Source organism: Nothoprocta perdicaria, unplaced genomic scaffold (genome assembly GCF_003342845.1).
Source record: "Nothoprocta perdicaria isolate Ctin4 unplaced genomic scaffold, notPer1 scaffold_9, whole genome shotgun sequence".
NCBI classification, from domain to species: Eukaryota; Metazoa; Chordata; class Aves; order Tinamiformes; family Tinamidae; genus Nothoprocta; species Nothoprocta perdicaria.
The window spans coordinates 564,043-580,927 of record NW_020456198.1 but is presented as its reverse complement, the minus strand read 5'-3'; the positions used below and the strand labels follow the sequence as shown (position 1 = coordinate 580,927).

Below are 16,885 nucleotides of genomic sequence, written 5' to 3'. Positions count from 1 at the left end.
TTATCCAAAAACAAAATGAAGTTGTATTTCCTGTAAATGTCATATTAATGTGACGTTATAACCAATCTAACCAAACTACAACCCTGAGACTTCTACCTCTGCAAAAATAAAAAGTTGGCATCATGGATAAGCAAGAGCTTTCCGCTCTGCTCTCAGTTACCCTTTGGAACAGGGATGTTGCTCAGAAGTCCTTGTCTTGTCTGACACGAACCCAGTGCAGAAGTTTTGCTCTTCTTCTGCACAGTTATAATGCCAGGAGTTTTAAGCTCCAACATCTAATTGTCCAAGCAGAAGCTGTACACCTAGAACATATCCCATGGGAGTAATTTCACAGGTAAGGGAGGGACAAAGTAGGAGGGAAGGCTTCCTACCATAGTAAGTGAGACGGCCTCTTGCAATATTTTTTCCTCTTGAGTTTTCAGTAATACATTCATATAGTCCTGCATCCTCCTGCTGGAAATTTGGAATTTCAATCATGCCATTGGATTTCCTTAGCTTTATTTTATGTGGAAATGGCAGACCATCGGTTCTTCTCCAGTTAATCTGAGGCACAGGACTAAAAACAAGAGAAAAGAAAAAACTCCAAGTGACAAAAGGCTTGTGGATACATACTCTATTACGCATAGTGATATAGTACTGTAACTGATTTGCATATAAATAGATTCTGCTTCACATACTATTACTTATCGTACCAAACTTTCATGAATATCTGTGTGACTGTCCATGGACTGTAAAATTTCCTGTAAATCAGCACTGGCCTGCCCTGTAGACAGGTGATTTACCATTGACTTTAATGGTAGGAGACACAAGCAAAGACTTTTGAGATTTCAGTCCTTGAACACCATTCTCTGTCTGATTTTAAAACTTCATTCACCTAGTCAAGGAACGGAAGCAATGGCATGTTTTAAGTTATAAAGCTGGCACTTAAAATTGAGTACCTCACAAAGCCATCTGCAAATAAACCCTAAAGTGGTTAGTAAATACATTTACAGAAACAGAGGCATTTTTTGAGCATTGTGAAGCACTAAAGACATCAGTTTTGTATGGAATATCATTCAGAAGATAAATGCATTTTTTTACTTTTATTTTAGACATGCAAGAACAGTAATATTATGAAAACATCAGGTATGGTTAACATTTAAGTTTAAACAGAATTCTCAGCAACTTCAAGAACAGTTCACTGTACACAGAGAAAATGGGGGAAGGTCAGAGGACACCTGCAAAACTGGTTGAAATTTGACCCAATTTGAAATTAAACTTAAATTCCTGTGTTCCCATTTCAGTTTTAAACAATAAAATCAATCCAAGACTGTTTACCATCTCAGTTATTTGGTTATTACCACGGAAATAAGTGTGACAGTTAAAATATGAACATCAGAAAGCCACAAAGGCTGTTTTGCAAAGGCTGCAAACAGTTGCACCTGTTGCGTAGATAAACCTCGGCATGCTTAAACTCTGCAAATCCAGTGAAAATGGGAACTTACTTTCCTAGTGCAAAGCATTCGAGCTTCACAGTTGAACCTTTAGCTGCAGGAAGTGTCTCAGGAAACTGAACTTCTATTTTGGGTTCATATTCTCCCATCACACCTGGATGGGAAAATTGAAAAGTGAAAAACAGCTTTTTTTTCCTTCTTCATAGTTATGCTTTTCTCTTTCACACAGACATCACATTCAATTTAAAAAACAAAGACTGTTTTTGCATGGTGTTTGGGAAAACAAGCATAGAGAACTTCCAATTAAACCACTGTCCACAAGAGGAAAAGGGATAAGAAACACAAAACAATTTCTTATAAGTAATCACTATTCTGAGATGTAAAAACTACACTTTATGAGATAAAAATGTTCACTAGAGGCTAGAGGTATACATGAGTATACCACCATACTACTATTTTTTCCCCACAGTATAAAAACATATAAAAGAAGTCATACCATCTGTCCGGAGCACTAGGGGAGTTGGGGAACCAAGAACTTTGCTACTAGTCACCGTGCTGGTAACAACACAAGTGTAGTTTCCTACATCTGATGGTTCAACTTTGGCTATGTAAAGGTGACCAGTCTCCTGAGACACAAATCGACGACTGTCCTCTTGTACAAACGACGGATATTCATTGAAGATCCAAGCAAATGACAACTCTAACCAATATTAAAAGAAACGAGAAAGTTAAATGAAGGTTTTGAGTTTTTCTTCTTTAAAGAACAGTGGCAAACAAAGAGGACTAGGTAGCCCAAAAACATGGGGTGGTGGCAATACAGATGCTGGAAATAGAACAAAAGGCGGCAAAATATCTTCACACAAAAGCCATAGTTTCTCCATTAGAGGGGAAAAAGGTGAAATACAAAGAATACAAAAACAACTTTTCTGCTTCACTTTAAGAAATAATCTTCATGGACACATCAGATAAAAATGAAAACTGCATTTCAAGAAAATCTGGTTATTACACAGCTCAGATTTACAGCTAGAAGTGCAGAGTTCTTGACAAATGAAAGGAATGCCAAAAAAAGAGTAAGCACTTGGCAGAGGCAGCACATAGCAAAAGTACATTTCCCATAAAAATTGGATCTTTTTGCATGAAATGCCAAAATAGCCCTCCAAACTATTTTTATGGTCCCTTTAAAGGAAAACTCTTTTGAAACAATAAACAAACAGACATGGGAGAAAGTACAGCATAATTTGGCTTTGCTGTTCATTATTTGCAGAGAAAATTAAACTCTGTAGCCAATTTTATTCAGTAAAAGTCACTTCTAAGAGGTGAAGTTCCTGTCTCATTCATAGCTTATAGAAACAAAAAGGAAATCAATTTTTAATGTTTAAGGCAAGAAATAATTTTGCACCCAAGTACCACTCAGCTTAAAGTTTTTAAAAAAATTTCAGCTTCTGCAAGTACTAATTAGTGACAATTATAGTTTGATTGCCCTGTCTTGATGTTAAAATATCTTCAAGCACTTGTACTGCCCTTACGGAGTAAAGATCGTCCCTTCTTGTAGAACTTTAATTTGAAAGTGCATAGATGTGGACACAGCCATGAAATGAAGTGCAGGCAATTAATATAGTCCTCAGCATTAAGTATGAATATGCATCCAGGAAAACACTAAGCCAACAGAAGAATTTAACAAAAGATTGTAAAGAGGAAAAAGCTCAGTAAATGAAATTATTAAAGTATTTGCAGTCTGATTAATGCAAAAAATACATGAAAATTGAACGGCTTAGCCTAATTGCATTTAATTTTCTTCCATCAATATTTATACTTCTTCTGTTAATGTAACTTCTTGATCCATACGCACAAACTATTGACATTCCTTAGTGCATTCCTGAGTGACACTTTCAGCACATCAGGAAGTTGCTGAAAGCCATCTGGTCTGCTCAACTTGTAGCAGAAACCTTTTCAGGCAGAAAACGCCTTTGTCCAAATGTCGCTTCCTACATGACATGAGCTGAATAATAAATTTAAGATACAGAAAGAAAACATTGATTTGTTAAGAAAAAACAAAGTGTTAAGACTGATCAACCTATTTTATTCTTTGATAAAATACCTGCACAGCATGAAGAACCACAGATGCTACAGCTTAACTTCAAGTGATACTTTTCTAAAGTGCTGGAGCAATCTCTTCAGTCAGCCAAAGTTATATAGCCCATGTTAAACTACTATATACATCCATTTTACAATATAAATACCAAAAAGCAGGTATCACCTGATGTTCAACCCAAACAAACAAACTAAAACCACAAAACAAAAACTGAAGGGGACCAATCTGGATACCTAGTAGAAACATAAACAGCTTGATTTCATTCCCATTACACTACCTTAAGTCAGGAGCAAATTCATTAAGACCAGCCATTCTGAACACAAAATGTAAAGCACATTGCAGTTAAATCAAATAACCATTGACAGCCTATAAGTAAACTAATTTCCCATTTGACATATATTTTCTTTGACTCTCTTAAAAATGGATCCTGTTTGTTCTTTCCCTGTGCCCTGTGGCCAATATCTCATTTTATATTTATTGTACTTTACAAAATTGTAGTCTTATTTTGCAGAAAAATTCATATTAAACAACCTGTTCTATGATTTATTGTGTTTACCCCATTTTCCTATTGCTGATCTTAGAGCACGTCAAGGGACATAAACTCACTCCCTCTCTGTCAATTACAAGTTTGCCGATGATTTTCTGTTATAAATGAAAGTAATCCGTCTCTTCTGGGCTTCCTCAGAGAGCTAATCCCTCGCCTTCCAAGGTACTGTGTTCTTACTGGGAGACCACAGATGGATAAGGTATTGGAAGTTACAGTTATTACTCCATTTTTATTTGTTTACTACATCTTGGCTCCTACTTTTTATTTTGCATTATTTATTATTTACTGTGCAGTCTACATGCCATCTTCTAGGATCATGCTCACATGGTACTAGGCATTTTGCATACAAAAGCATTCAATGAAAAGAGAAGTCATAAAAACTGCATGTAATTTTCAAACTTGAACTTGTAAAATAAAGATTCAACAACTTAAATCATCCTTTTTTTTTTAAGCTTTTGGCCTGACTCCGTCATTTTCTATCATCTATGAGCTTTGGGAAAAAAACACCTAAGTTAAAAGAGTAAACAGTTATAAAAACTAAATAGAAATGTTTCTTTTGCAAGCGTCTATGAAATTCTCTCCAAACTCTTAAAAAAAATCTCATTAAGAGTTTATGTTACAAGTAACTATTGTTAGGAATATATTCCAAGAAATTTGTTTTATTCCATACTATAATGGGAAACATTCTGATTCAAATCTAATGTATACCATTAATCATTTTGGCATAAAAGGTGAATTATTTTGTAGGTAATATAGAAAAGATCAATTTTCAGTAGGCTGTGCAGGTAATTAGGCATGCAACTTCTGCGTATGGAACAACCCAAAGAACGGGAAGCAGGGTGAGAAACCTACATAATGCTTTTAATCTACACATTCAGAAAGAGTGATGAAAACTTTTAGCTGGAATTGCAAGCATGCTTCTTCGAGCTAACACCTAATTTTAATCTTAAGTTTTAACGTAGTAAGAATCTATTATTATTTTTAAATCATACTAGCAGCACTAGTTCACTTCAAAAATCAGAAGGATGCATTTTTTTCAATCTAGTCACAGCAATACTTGTATTCTTTCTGCTGGCCCCCATTCTGAATATCCACAAGTGTACAACTATAAAGCAGCCAAGTAGTAATTGCAGAAATAGTTTGCTTAACTTGTCTATGCACCTGCATGCAACAAAACTCTAGTGACATAAAAGTTTCCAAAAAGTCTGAAAAGCAGACAACTGCAGTTTAAAAAAAACATTTCTAAGCTCATCCGCCAGAAACAGAGGTCTTTAAGAACAATGACAGCACTTGTATACAACACCACCAAAAAAACCAACAAAAAAACCACAAGCAACCACCACCACCTCACCACACTCACATTCATTATAATTTAATAATAATAGTAATAAAATGCAGGCTCTGGGAAGGCTGCCCAGCAATTTGATACTGTATGCTGGGTATTCTCCCCCCCGCCCCTTTTTCCCCACCCCCTTCTAATGCACATGGAATTTGATCCTTAGCTAGTATTAGCTGCAAACTGAACATGACCTTGCAATATAAAAGAGGTCCTTAACTGGCAGGCTAAATGTTCATTCCTGCTCTGAAGGAAATCCAAATGCTAATGGAAAAGTCTAAAAAATGCTTTAGTTGGGGTTCCAGTGCTGGATAAGAACCCAATTTCATTTACCCTGTAGCTGTGAAGGGTGATGGATTAGTTTCTCTTTATCACATTCCAGAACTAATTGTTTCAGACTAGCAATGTCATTCAAAATGTACTGGCTCTGATCAAATCTTTCTTACCCTAAAAGTAAGCACAAAAGAAAGTGCTTCAGGAAGCAATATTTAAACACATACCCATTAGCTATATCCATTTCAAATGACGAATTGTTTTCTTAATCACCTCTCTAGAACTTCCCATTTAATTGCTCAGAGCATTTTATAACAACTCTGTTGAGCGTTTTCAATGGTTGAAAGTATTTTAAATTGCTTCCTGCCTATAATCATTTTGAGGATAAAAAGACAGTAGTTTGGCTTATGGCTCAACTAAAAACATGTTTGATTTCTTCTGAATGCTAAGCATGTGAAAAACTATGGAAACTACCCAAGTATTTTAGTAAATTTGTATGAAAAATTGTATTTAATAGGTGACAAACTTCATTTGATAGCCTTGCACTCGTTTAGGAGAAGGTACTTGGCAAAGCCTCCTGGAAAAACATGAGAATTACCTTCTGTTTTCCAGTTACTAGTGTAATGATCAGCACTGGCAATATGCCAGGACTGCAGCCATCCTCCTCCTGCCTTTTCCTGACCAATTACCATATTCTTAGGGAAAAGTAGGAATCTTTTAGTAGCAACTACAGGAGGAAGGGAATAAAATACAGAAATAGACAAGCTACTAATTTAGCAGCATAGGCAATCTCGGTAGATTGCTAAGAAAAGGATTAAAAGCATTCAGAAATGGCTAAGAAAAAGTGTTTTTATGTGAATATTATTTTCTTGTACTTTGGTTCTTCCCATTTTATCTTCCTGTCTTTCTCCCCCTTCTTCCTACAAATACTCTAGTAGACATGAAGTACAGTCTATCATTACAAAAATCTTTTGTCTCATATTCCTGAACCTAAATAAACCAAATAAGGCAGGTAAGGAGACCAGGTATTCAACAATAAAAGTGGACACGTCTAATGCTTTTTGTCGTTTTCTAGAGACTCTATATACATTTTATTGATGAAACCTGTGCAGTTCTAGTCTCAAAAACCTCCTCTACTCTCTCATAGCTGCCCAACATTACACATGATGTTACAAACTCTACTAGAGTCTTTACTCAATACCAGGTATACTGAAGCTAGCAGATCAACCAAAGTCCAACCAAAATCCTTCCTCAGGCATTAGGGTGAAGCTGCATCTCTCATTGCACCTTGGGCATCAAGCCCAAGCTTGACATGCTTCCTTCCTCCACCCCTCAAAAAAAAAAAAAAAAAAAACAAACAACCAGCTTTAAAATCCTGAGACTTCAACAATATTGCTTTCATTCACTCAGACTTGAATACTTGGGATGCGCTATATGTACATGCATTCACATACTCTTAATGAATGCAGGACATAACTTCTCTTTAGCAAAACTAACAGTAATACTGTAACTTTTTATCATTTTGTTTTTAGAAGATTTTGAAGACGATTAGCACAACATTTACAGGAGCCGATAACACTGCTTCTAGATGTTCCCACGTTTTAGACCTTATTGAACATCTGTTAAATGGCCTTGACACTAACCTATAACCCAAACTGAGACTTACTAAGCAATTATTTAAGAAATAAAATAATAATACTGTCACATGTTCACTGTTATTACTATACATAGTGAAACATGGAGGAAGTATTCTGTAAAGAATCTGGAAAGCTCTACTGCTCATTTAGCTTGCCCTCTCCCAAACTGGAATCACACATCCTTTGTTGCAAGTTCCCTAGGCTGGGTATACAGCATCACGCTAGCTTAAAAGCATCTACTGTGTAGTATTATCCATAAGAATATACTAATTTTAATGTGCCTTTTTTTCTACATGGAAGCAGTAACTCAAAAAAGTGTATTTTACACACACACACACACACACACACACTTAGTCTGAGGGATCATTTCTCTCTGCAGACATTGATTTGTTACTAGCAGGGAGAATAATGCTTTGACAGATAGAAATCACTGTAAATTCCAGCTGGGAACATGCATTATTGTCCCTTGTATGGGCAAATATAAATGTCTCTTGGGCAGCATTTGATTTCAAGCTGTCAGCTGAAATTTGTGCAGATAATGATGACGACACCAGCAGGACTATTGCAAAATATATTTTTAGATAAAAACACCATTTCTCCTTGGCAGATTCGAAACAGCTCAAGAACCCTATCGAAAAGATTTGCAAGACCATAAATTTAACAGTATACAACTTATTATTCTCCTTAAAATGCATTTTCATGCAAAGTCCTCAATGTGCCTATATGCATGTAGGATTTATTGTTCGTAGCCACATAACATCCACAATCTGCATCAAAAACAAGAAGTTGTTGTGCAAAACAAAAAATCAGATTCCTTTGTACCTTACTGAAAACACACAGATGGGCAACAGAAAAGAAACTATAATCTAGAGTTCTATCAGTTTACTTTAAGAGTATTAAACATTTACAAAGCCAAATGAGTTAAACTCAGATTATAGTTCCTTGAAAAGTGACATGTTGGTATTTGAGAGAAGAAAAACCAAAAACATCAAAGTTTCTGGCATATAAGAGATTCAGTGCTGTGTTATTCATGAAGCAGTCTTTTTGGAACCTACAGGCCTCCAAATGGCAATGCAGAGGCACAAGCAACAATTTGCAAATCTAAATACTAATTTGCTACAGACATGACATTATTAACTGGATGATTTGTCATACCAGTGAGCAATAAACTGTGATCCATTTTCAATGATCTCCTATCACTTCAGACCAGCATGCCTCAGCTTTAAGTAACAGTTGCAAGTTATAGGCAATCTAGCATATAGCTTATCTTTCAAGTATGGCATCATTTATCTATTAGAACTCCATTTATCAGGACATGATAGTAAGATGAAGAACATTCTTGCTGCTTTTTCATGTAGAAATGCCTTTGCCACATTGATCATTTCCATATAAAACAGGAACATTCATACCTCACAAAGCTAATGGTGAATCCACGTAAGATTTCCCCAGCATTGTAAGCATGAAAGTAGTTTGTTGGCTCCACACATTCTGGACAATTACACAAGTTCTTCTTGGATATGTTCATATCCCATAAGGAAACAAGATAAGGGTGGGTATACCTACTAATGTAGTAATTCCAACAAAACCCTAATTCCTTGAAAAATATAATAACCATTAAGCTAATCTCCATCTCTATAAGTGAAATGACTGTGCCTCATTGGTCTCTCCTCTCCCGAGGACACAAAATACCTTATAAACTGGTAAAATCTTCCAAAATTCAAAATCAGTCAGATGACTAAAACTGAAGTACACTACATGATAATTAAGATACATACAGTAATAATAGTATAGAATTCCCTAAAGCAGCTTTATGGCATTGTCATTTAGCGAATTATCATACCTTCATTTACTGATTTTGGATCACAACCATGAGCAGAAAGAAACTCTTTTTACATCTCAATATGCCTAGTGTCTTTTTAAGTAGCTACATATTAAACAGATATTAACTTTTGTATGTTCATTTGAGCTGTCTCTCCCTTGAAATCATAGAGTAAGATAATAAAAGGTCTAACATAACTAGAAATGACAGCAGTAGACCTACATAAATTTTAGATTCATTTTTAACTCTAAAGTATGTTGATAAGTGAAATTGTTTTATGAAAAACAGTATATTTTTAATTTAGTTACTAGAAAGATGTTAAAGTTATGTAAAGAAATGTGGTCACATGCCCACAGCACAACAATTACTCATGACTGAAATGAGTCTTAGCTATCAAAAAGCTACAGAGTCAATTTCCTTTTTATTTTTTCCTCTCCAAACCGAGAACTTGCTATATCTTCCAAGAAGATCTCTCTGTATTGTAACTGGAATGATGCATATGGAGGAATAATCACACTTTATTCAAAGCTCCTTGCTCCTTAAAAGATCTTTATAGGGAGTATAAAAGGCAACTGCCATCAAGACAGCAAGAGCTTCTAAACCATGAGATGGCAAAACTCAAAATACTTTCAATGAACAAGTGCTCACCAATGCTTCTAACTAGGTGGTTAGTGCTGAAAAGGGTACCAAATTCAGCATAGGGTACCAAATTCAGCATAAAGGCAGCAATGAGTTTCTTTGCCCCATTCAGGCCCCAAATATGCTTGCTTTCTTACATCTTACATACCTGGGACAAGGAAAATATTTTTGCTACTAAAGGAGACAAGAAAACAATGTGTTGGAGGAAGTTTTTAAAGTTACTGTTTTGACTTACTCAGCAAAACAGATAGGAAATCACAAAATGCGAAACTGCAGGTTTGGAAAGGACTGAACAGCCTTTAGAGACCTGTGGCCACCTGCTGTTCCTAAGCCATCCCAGGAAGGTAACAGTCTAACTCATTTTTATTTTAAAATCCAGCTTTCAAGTCTGCCAGCTCTCCAGGCAGTCACTTCCACAGCTTAATAACGGGAGTCATTCCAGAGCTATTGTCTCACCCAGGTTGCCAGGCTTCCCTGGCTGCAACAGAAGCCCACGGATGCTTCTTGTTCTCTCCTAGCTAGAGAGAAGAGTTGATTGCTTTCTCTTTGCATCAGTTTTACACATTTTATTATTTTTTTTTAAATGCTATTGGTTATTCCAAGAGTTCTCTCTGGCATGCCCAATAGATCACTTCTCTTGCTCCCTTAAAGGCTCTGTTGAATGAGTTTAATCAATATCTTAAGAGACTTGCTGACTTGTGTCCCATCATGCCTAATCTAAAAACAACGTATGCTTGACATCACTGTGATATAGACTATTTTACTGGAGAGAGGGGAAGAGAATCAACATTTCAGGTTTGCTCCATAAACAAATCTGAAAATTCTAAATAATTCTGGCAAGAATTATTATTTGGTAATTCAGACTCCCCCTCCCTCCCCCAAATGAGGGTGAGAGTGTCTAACATATCCCATCTGTTGACTGTGAAAGAAATTCCCACCTTTTCCATATGGTGATATGGACCACAGATCTTAGAAGTACAATCAGGTTTTGTTCCCTCTTCCGCACCTCAGACTTTCACATTTTGGACATATTGCAGGGTTTTAGTCAGTTTAGAGATGTGCAAATGATGTGGGCATCAGATGGGCTTTTATAATTCAGACTTTGGACTGTATATAGAAGCAGAATTTAATCATTCTGTTTGTATAGAGAGCTGGGACAATAACCCATTTTCTCAGTCACCAAGACAAAAAAGACAAAGCTGCTCTAAGGAATTTGATGATTTAAGCGTATATGTCACTTAGTAGAGAAAAATTCTGCTGGTTCCAAGTAGCTGTAAAATTTCCAGTTTACCATAAGTTAGACCGGTAACTGTCTAACTTGTACACTGCTAAATCTAAGAGGCCACAATATCTAAATTATTGCATTCACAGCGTTTAGTTCACATTAGATTGTAAAGGCAAAGTAATGTTGAATTTCATAGAAAAAGAGGGGGGTACTGCACACCAATAAACAAAACAGAATCAGTTACTTTCAATGCTAAGTAGCCTAAGACTCAGAACACATAATGAATATTACAATACACTCCCAATTTTGGGTCTACAAAATATATTCAGTTGTCTGATCCCTCATAAGTTAGCAGCTTCTTAATTATACCAGCATCACTGCATTATACTATCAAGTCTCTTAATTCCAAGAAACAGGGTACACTAGCACAGTTAAAGACAAAAATCTGATTTGTTACAATTGCCTGATCATATAGAAGGCTAGACTCATTGAGGCTAAACAATTGTGAAACTGGACAGAACTTAATTGCAGTAGATAATGAATTAGTGGAAATACCATAAAAATCAGACACGTTAAGTGCAAAGAAATTGCAAGGAGCTAGATAGACATTTTGTAAATTTAATCCTGAAACTTAGTTCAAGTTGGTACACAGTATTAAATTTCTTGAAACTGTAGACTTCAAGACATGAGACAAGTTTTAAAAAGTCAGTCAGCCCAGTTATGTTGCTTTCTTATTACCCACTGAAAATTGTGCATCTGAAAAACTAAACTCAAAGGTTCATAGAATTTATTTAAAACAATGGGTCAAATGAGAGTGATGATATCACATGACGTAAGGGCATATGCTTAGGATCTCCTTGGAAAAGACATCTTCTGCCTGGAAAGGCTTGGAAAAAGGCTTTTATAAGTTGAATGTCACAACAGATGTTGAACACAGAGTAGTCTGCACCAAATTAAAATAGACAGCACTAAGAAATCTTAGATAATTATTTCATCATATCTATTTACGACCTATGGCAATAGCTGGCTCCATGAAGTAACTTTGATAAATCTTTGCAAGAGTATTCTATACCAGGTTTGCTGGTCTTAGCAGGTGATACTTGAATTTAGCACTAAGAGTAAGGAAACATCTAGTGCATCTAGATCACAAAAGACATTTTAAAAAATTGCTGTTGCTTAAGAGGAAAAATATTAAAAGTGGCTCTTACCCCCAGAGTGAGGCGGTATTCCACAAAGCAGCACAACTCCCTGCCCCTCTCGAACTGACACTGCGCTTCTTATTTTAGTTCTGGAGTTTTCAAGATCTGTTTTTGAAAGAAAGATAACATGTGTATTAGGAAATAGAAAAGCCTACATACACAGGTGTTTCAAGCTCTTTAACTCCAAATGTCAAATGATTCGTTATGCAAATAGGTTCAATGATTTCAGCTGATTACTTGCAAAATAAATGACTATTCAACATTAAGAATGACAAAATTAGGACTAAAGAACTAACTTAAAAGAATATAATTAAACAGATCCTATGATTAATTTTATTCTTATGCTGGGTCTATACTAGCAGAATGTCAATAGCTAGAAAGGTGTTACAGTAACTTAGAAGAAAGTGATTTCAAAATTTCTTTCTAAAGAAAACAGCATCAAGATCCTACTGACCCTCCTTAACCATATTTAACTAATGTTAATACAATTGCTCAGAAAGAGATGCATGTCTTAAATGGCATAAAAAAAACAAAACACCCAGCAACAAAAAACACCACCACCCTTTTTTTTAATTAGAGTGAAAACGAGGGAAGTGGGAGAGAAGCTACCAGCTTTAGTTTCAGAAAGTTCTTTGAGTGTTGAGTTGTACTACTACACACAAGAAAGCAAAATATGAATACATCAAACAGAAAACAACTGAAGATCAAGGTGTGGCGAGGGGGAAGTTGTTTACAACCTCGTAAACAGATATATTCTCACAGGCATGCTCAAAACAGTCTTCAAAATAAAGACAGCCCTCTTTTTAAGTATAAATCATAATGACTTGACCAACAGTAACAATTTCCCCTAAATAAAGATATTTTTAATATTAAAAAGTAACAGCCATTCCCATCAGATCTACAGTAGATTAGACAGTCAGTGTTTCATTAAAAACATTTATTGCCTCACTATTTACTGCTCTGTTAAGAAAAATTGTGTAATTAGAAGAAAGAGAGGGGAAACACCTATGAGCTCTTGAGGGTCTCCTACATGTACAAAGCTGTCTGTCTTGCATCAATACCTTGCTACAGACTCATTTGATCAGCTGTTCCACAGCTGGACTGATTTCACCAGTACTGACCATGTAGCATCAACCTTAAACACATCGGAAATCAGCTCGTATAGCTATGTTTTTGTAATCATCCTCACATGCTGCTTAAAGCACATAGGAGGATTCTGAAGGACTCTTTCCAGTTTTCTGAGACTTTCTGTATAATACACATATCAGCTGCCTATGCTTCCACTCGCACTCAATTCTTCTAGTAATTAAGATATCTATATTATCACTGCTTTCCAAATTTATTTACTGCAAACATACTCGTTTATTGCAAACATACTTTAAAGCCTGGTCTCTGCACTGTCCTCGACAAGGTGCTAGTAGAAGGAAGGTGCCACGACCTGGGACACGCAGGCAGGCAGCGTTTTGCTGGGCTGCAGGTACCCAGCTGTGCCCTGTCAGAGCTCCACAGTTTGACCTGCTGCAACTTACACTGCAGAAGTTGTTAATCATTGATTACAGATAAAGATGATTGTCCCAGGGGAATAAGCAAAGCAAAATCCATGAGAAACAAAGAACATGAACATTAATACAATGAAAGAACAGTTTTCCATTAATTAGCAGGGAGCTCTCCATTCTACCTTGCAGAACTGGTTAAATTCCAGACTAATCACACAGCTGCAGATATATCATTTAATTCATTTATAAATATATTTTATGTAGATATAGTTTCTTCATATAAGAGACTTTATATAGTGCTTTGAAAATGGTAAATGGAAAATGTAAGTTTTTATGAAAATGCTATATTAAAAAGTATTGGCCAATGAAGTCCAGACCTCTGACCTTAGAAAGTATGCCTTGCTCATATACAATATTCTGATCTTATTTTCTGGGGTTTCATTAGCATATTCAGAGAATTACAGAAGCCAAAACAAGTCCTGTTCTGTGGAGCAGCAAGAGAGATTGTTTGTTTTCTTTTACTTCTTTTTATAAAAGCTGGTCTCCTAAAAGTAATAATACAAATGAGGAGTGCTGAATCTTCTAACAAAACTGGCTATTAAGTGAAGTCATTGCTAAGGAACATTAAGTTCCCAGAAAACCAGAAGTAAAATATTTTAAGAGGTGAGCAAAGAAAGAAAAGATTTTCTTTTTCAGGTTGATTTGTTTTTCTGAAAAGAGAAGCATTTATCCCACAGAAATATCTTAATATGATAGAACACACACAGAAACAACAAATAAAGTCTGCTATTTTGAAGAAGTCTTATTATATATACACTTAATGTATAATCTTGAAAAAATTACAGTTAAGATGCTCAAGTACCCGAGCCAGACAACCAAATATTAACTGTTAAATATTAACTTTGAATATCTAATTCTGAATGGACTCAAGTCATCATCTAATCAAGTACTAGCTGTTATTAAAAAAAGTTAACAAAGTTAACCTGTTCAGAGCTAGTTGTCATTACAAAGTATCAACTTCCCAGCTCTTAAAATTAAGAAAGATAACAGAATAACAGACAGAGCCATAACATAACAGCATTACCTTGCCAACAGTGTTGGCAATAATGACTTCTGGAGGAGACAGACATATCTCTGAAAGTTGTCTATTTATTAGAACATCATTATTAAAAAGAAAACATCTGAAAAATACAAGAAATGAACATTGCAATAAAAACTCATTTTGAAGAAAAAAACTAATTAATGTTTCCAAAAATGTCATCTTGAAGTTCATATTACCTGGGAATTACCTTTCACTCAAAGCAAATACTTGAATTGCTTTGTTCAGTGCTATAATTTAAGAAACATCTCAGAAGGGAGCAATGTTTGCTCAAGCAAGTAATCCTACAGCTGAGCCCTCAGATGCACTGCAGTTCTCATCCCCGCCAAAGCCTTCTTAAAACAACCTGTAAGAAGGTCCTAACAATATTCTACTAGAACCTCTATCACTCTAATGGCTTACGATTAAAAGGCAAGTTTAATGTTGGAAGAACACTAAGCTATTCACATTTTAATAGTTAAACAGATGGCTGAATGCTTTGCCAGATCTGGGTCTAATTACCTGGAGGTTTTTATAAATGACAGTTTCTAAGATAGAATTCCTCAGAAAAGACTTTGTAGGCAATGCACTTCTGAAGAACTGACAACATGCTGAGGACAACAGGAGTTTTTTTTGCTATGGACTTCACTCATCTTTCCAAAGATGGTAACCCTTCTTTGGAGAGGTGAACGTATTCTCCCACATATCCTATAGAACAGAGCTGGGTTGTCACCAGAAGATTGCCAGGATATGAGTAACCCAGATGCATCATTTTCAGCACCTCACTGGGTAGGGAGCACCTGGCTAAGAGCCACACTGTTTTCATTAGGGCCATGTGGACTATAACAGATGTAAAGATGACAAATAGCAGATACAGGAGATGACAAAATATCCTATCAACAGATGTCTTACTACAGCTGTTGCTGCACATGTAAGAAAAACATACACTAAATTATTAGGCAGCATAGGAATCTTACATTCTGAGATCATGAAAATATTTGACATACCTGAGTTAAAAACAACAGGGAACTGCCCGAGTTTGTGTAATGCTGCAAAAATAAGGAACATCCTTTGAATACCATTAGCCACAGTTAACTATTACAACTAATTTGAAAATCCTGAAAAAGTTGGCACCGAGTTTTCACAGGAAACGTGAAAACTCGCGAGACAGGAAATGGGCATGTGGGCAACGCTCCCGCAAGCCAGCTCTGCCACGGCACAGGGACTAGACTCTGCCTTCCTTCCCAGCAACGTTAAACTGAACACGCAACCAGCTGAGTTTGTGCGAGACGCAGAAAGTTTTTTGTATTGAACATTAACTAAAATTTTATCTTAGTCCCAGTTCAAGGAATAGGGGACATTAAATTGATTTCTACACACTTAGGTCTGAAACTTTTTCTTCATACAGATTTTTTTGGTAATATTCTTTAATATCCTATTTGTCAACCTAAAACAACAACACACACGGGGTATCAAATCATTTAATTCAAATAATGAAACAAATGATTAGATGAATAAACGTCCAGGGGCTTACTGAAATCATTTATATGAAAAGTTATCAACTTGAAGTGAGACAAATGACAACTACAACTACAGAGTTTTATTCAGTATGGTTGGAATAGGTGAATATTTACATATTAATTCTAAGAAACCAAAACTTTGCATTTCACTTCTGCCTCTGTTTTGCTACCAATCACTCTAAGAGCAACATTCAGACATTTGCATAGCCTCTTACTTGTCTGGTTAATAGGGCAGTTAGAAGGGACAGCTATTTTATTAGCTGTATTTTTAGAAAGAGGTAAGTGAATTTTCACATCTGACAAAGTAACTCAGACTTAATGCCCTGAAAATTGCCTCTATACTGCCCAAATCTCACATTTCTCAAGTAGGAGTATAACACTCTTCCTCACATGCTTCACTACAACTGCTGTAATATCAAGCAGAGTACAAAGATGTCCCAACAGCATAAGAGTGATTCTGGAAGACTGCTGCAAACACTTATGACTATATATCTCTTTGGTGACTAGCTAGGATTACATTGCATTGACAAGCTCAGAAGTCCAGGACAGATAAAAAACAATCTATTTCTATCAGGGTACTATACAGCATCA

General features: G+C 35.9%; 1 protein-coding gene across 1 annotated transcript in view; it reads right to left on the bottom strand.

The window, feature by feature from the left end:
- The window catches only part of CNTN3 (contactin 3), a 75,580-nt gene that overhangs the window by 31,536 nt on the left and 27,159 nt on the right, over positions 1-16,885 (bottom strand). Inside the window, exons 3-6 of the mRNA XM_026052508.1 lie at positions 12,210-12,305; positions 1,930-2,133; positions 1,485-1,587; positions 372-556 (exon numbers count right to left, since the gene is read on the bottom strand). Of these exons, the coding sequence (XP_025908293.1) occupies positions 372-556; positions 1,485-1,587; positions 1,930-2,133; positions 12,210-12,305 (588 nt within the window). The remainder of the gene's footprint in view (positions 1-371; positions 557-1,484; positions 1,588-1,929; positions 2,134-12,209; positions 12,306-16,885) is intronic.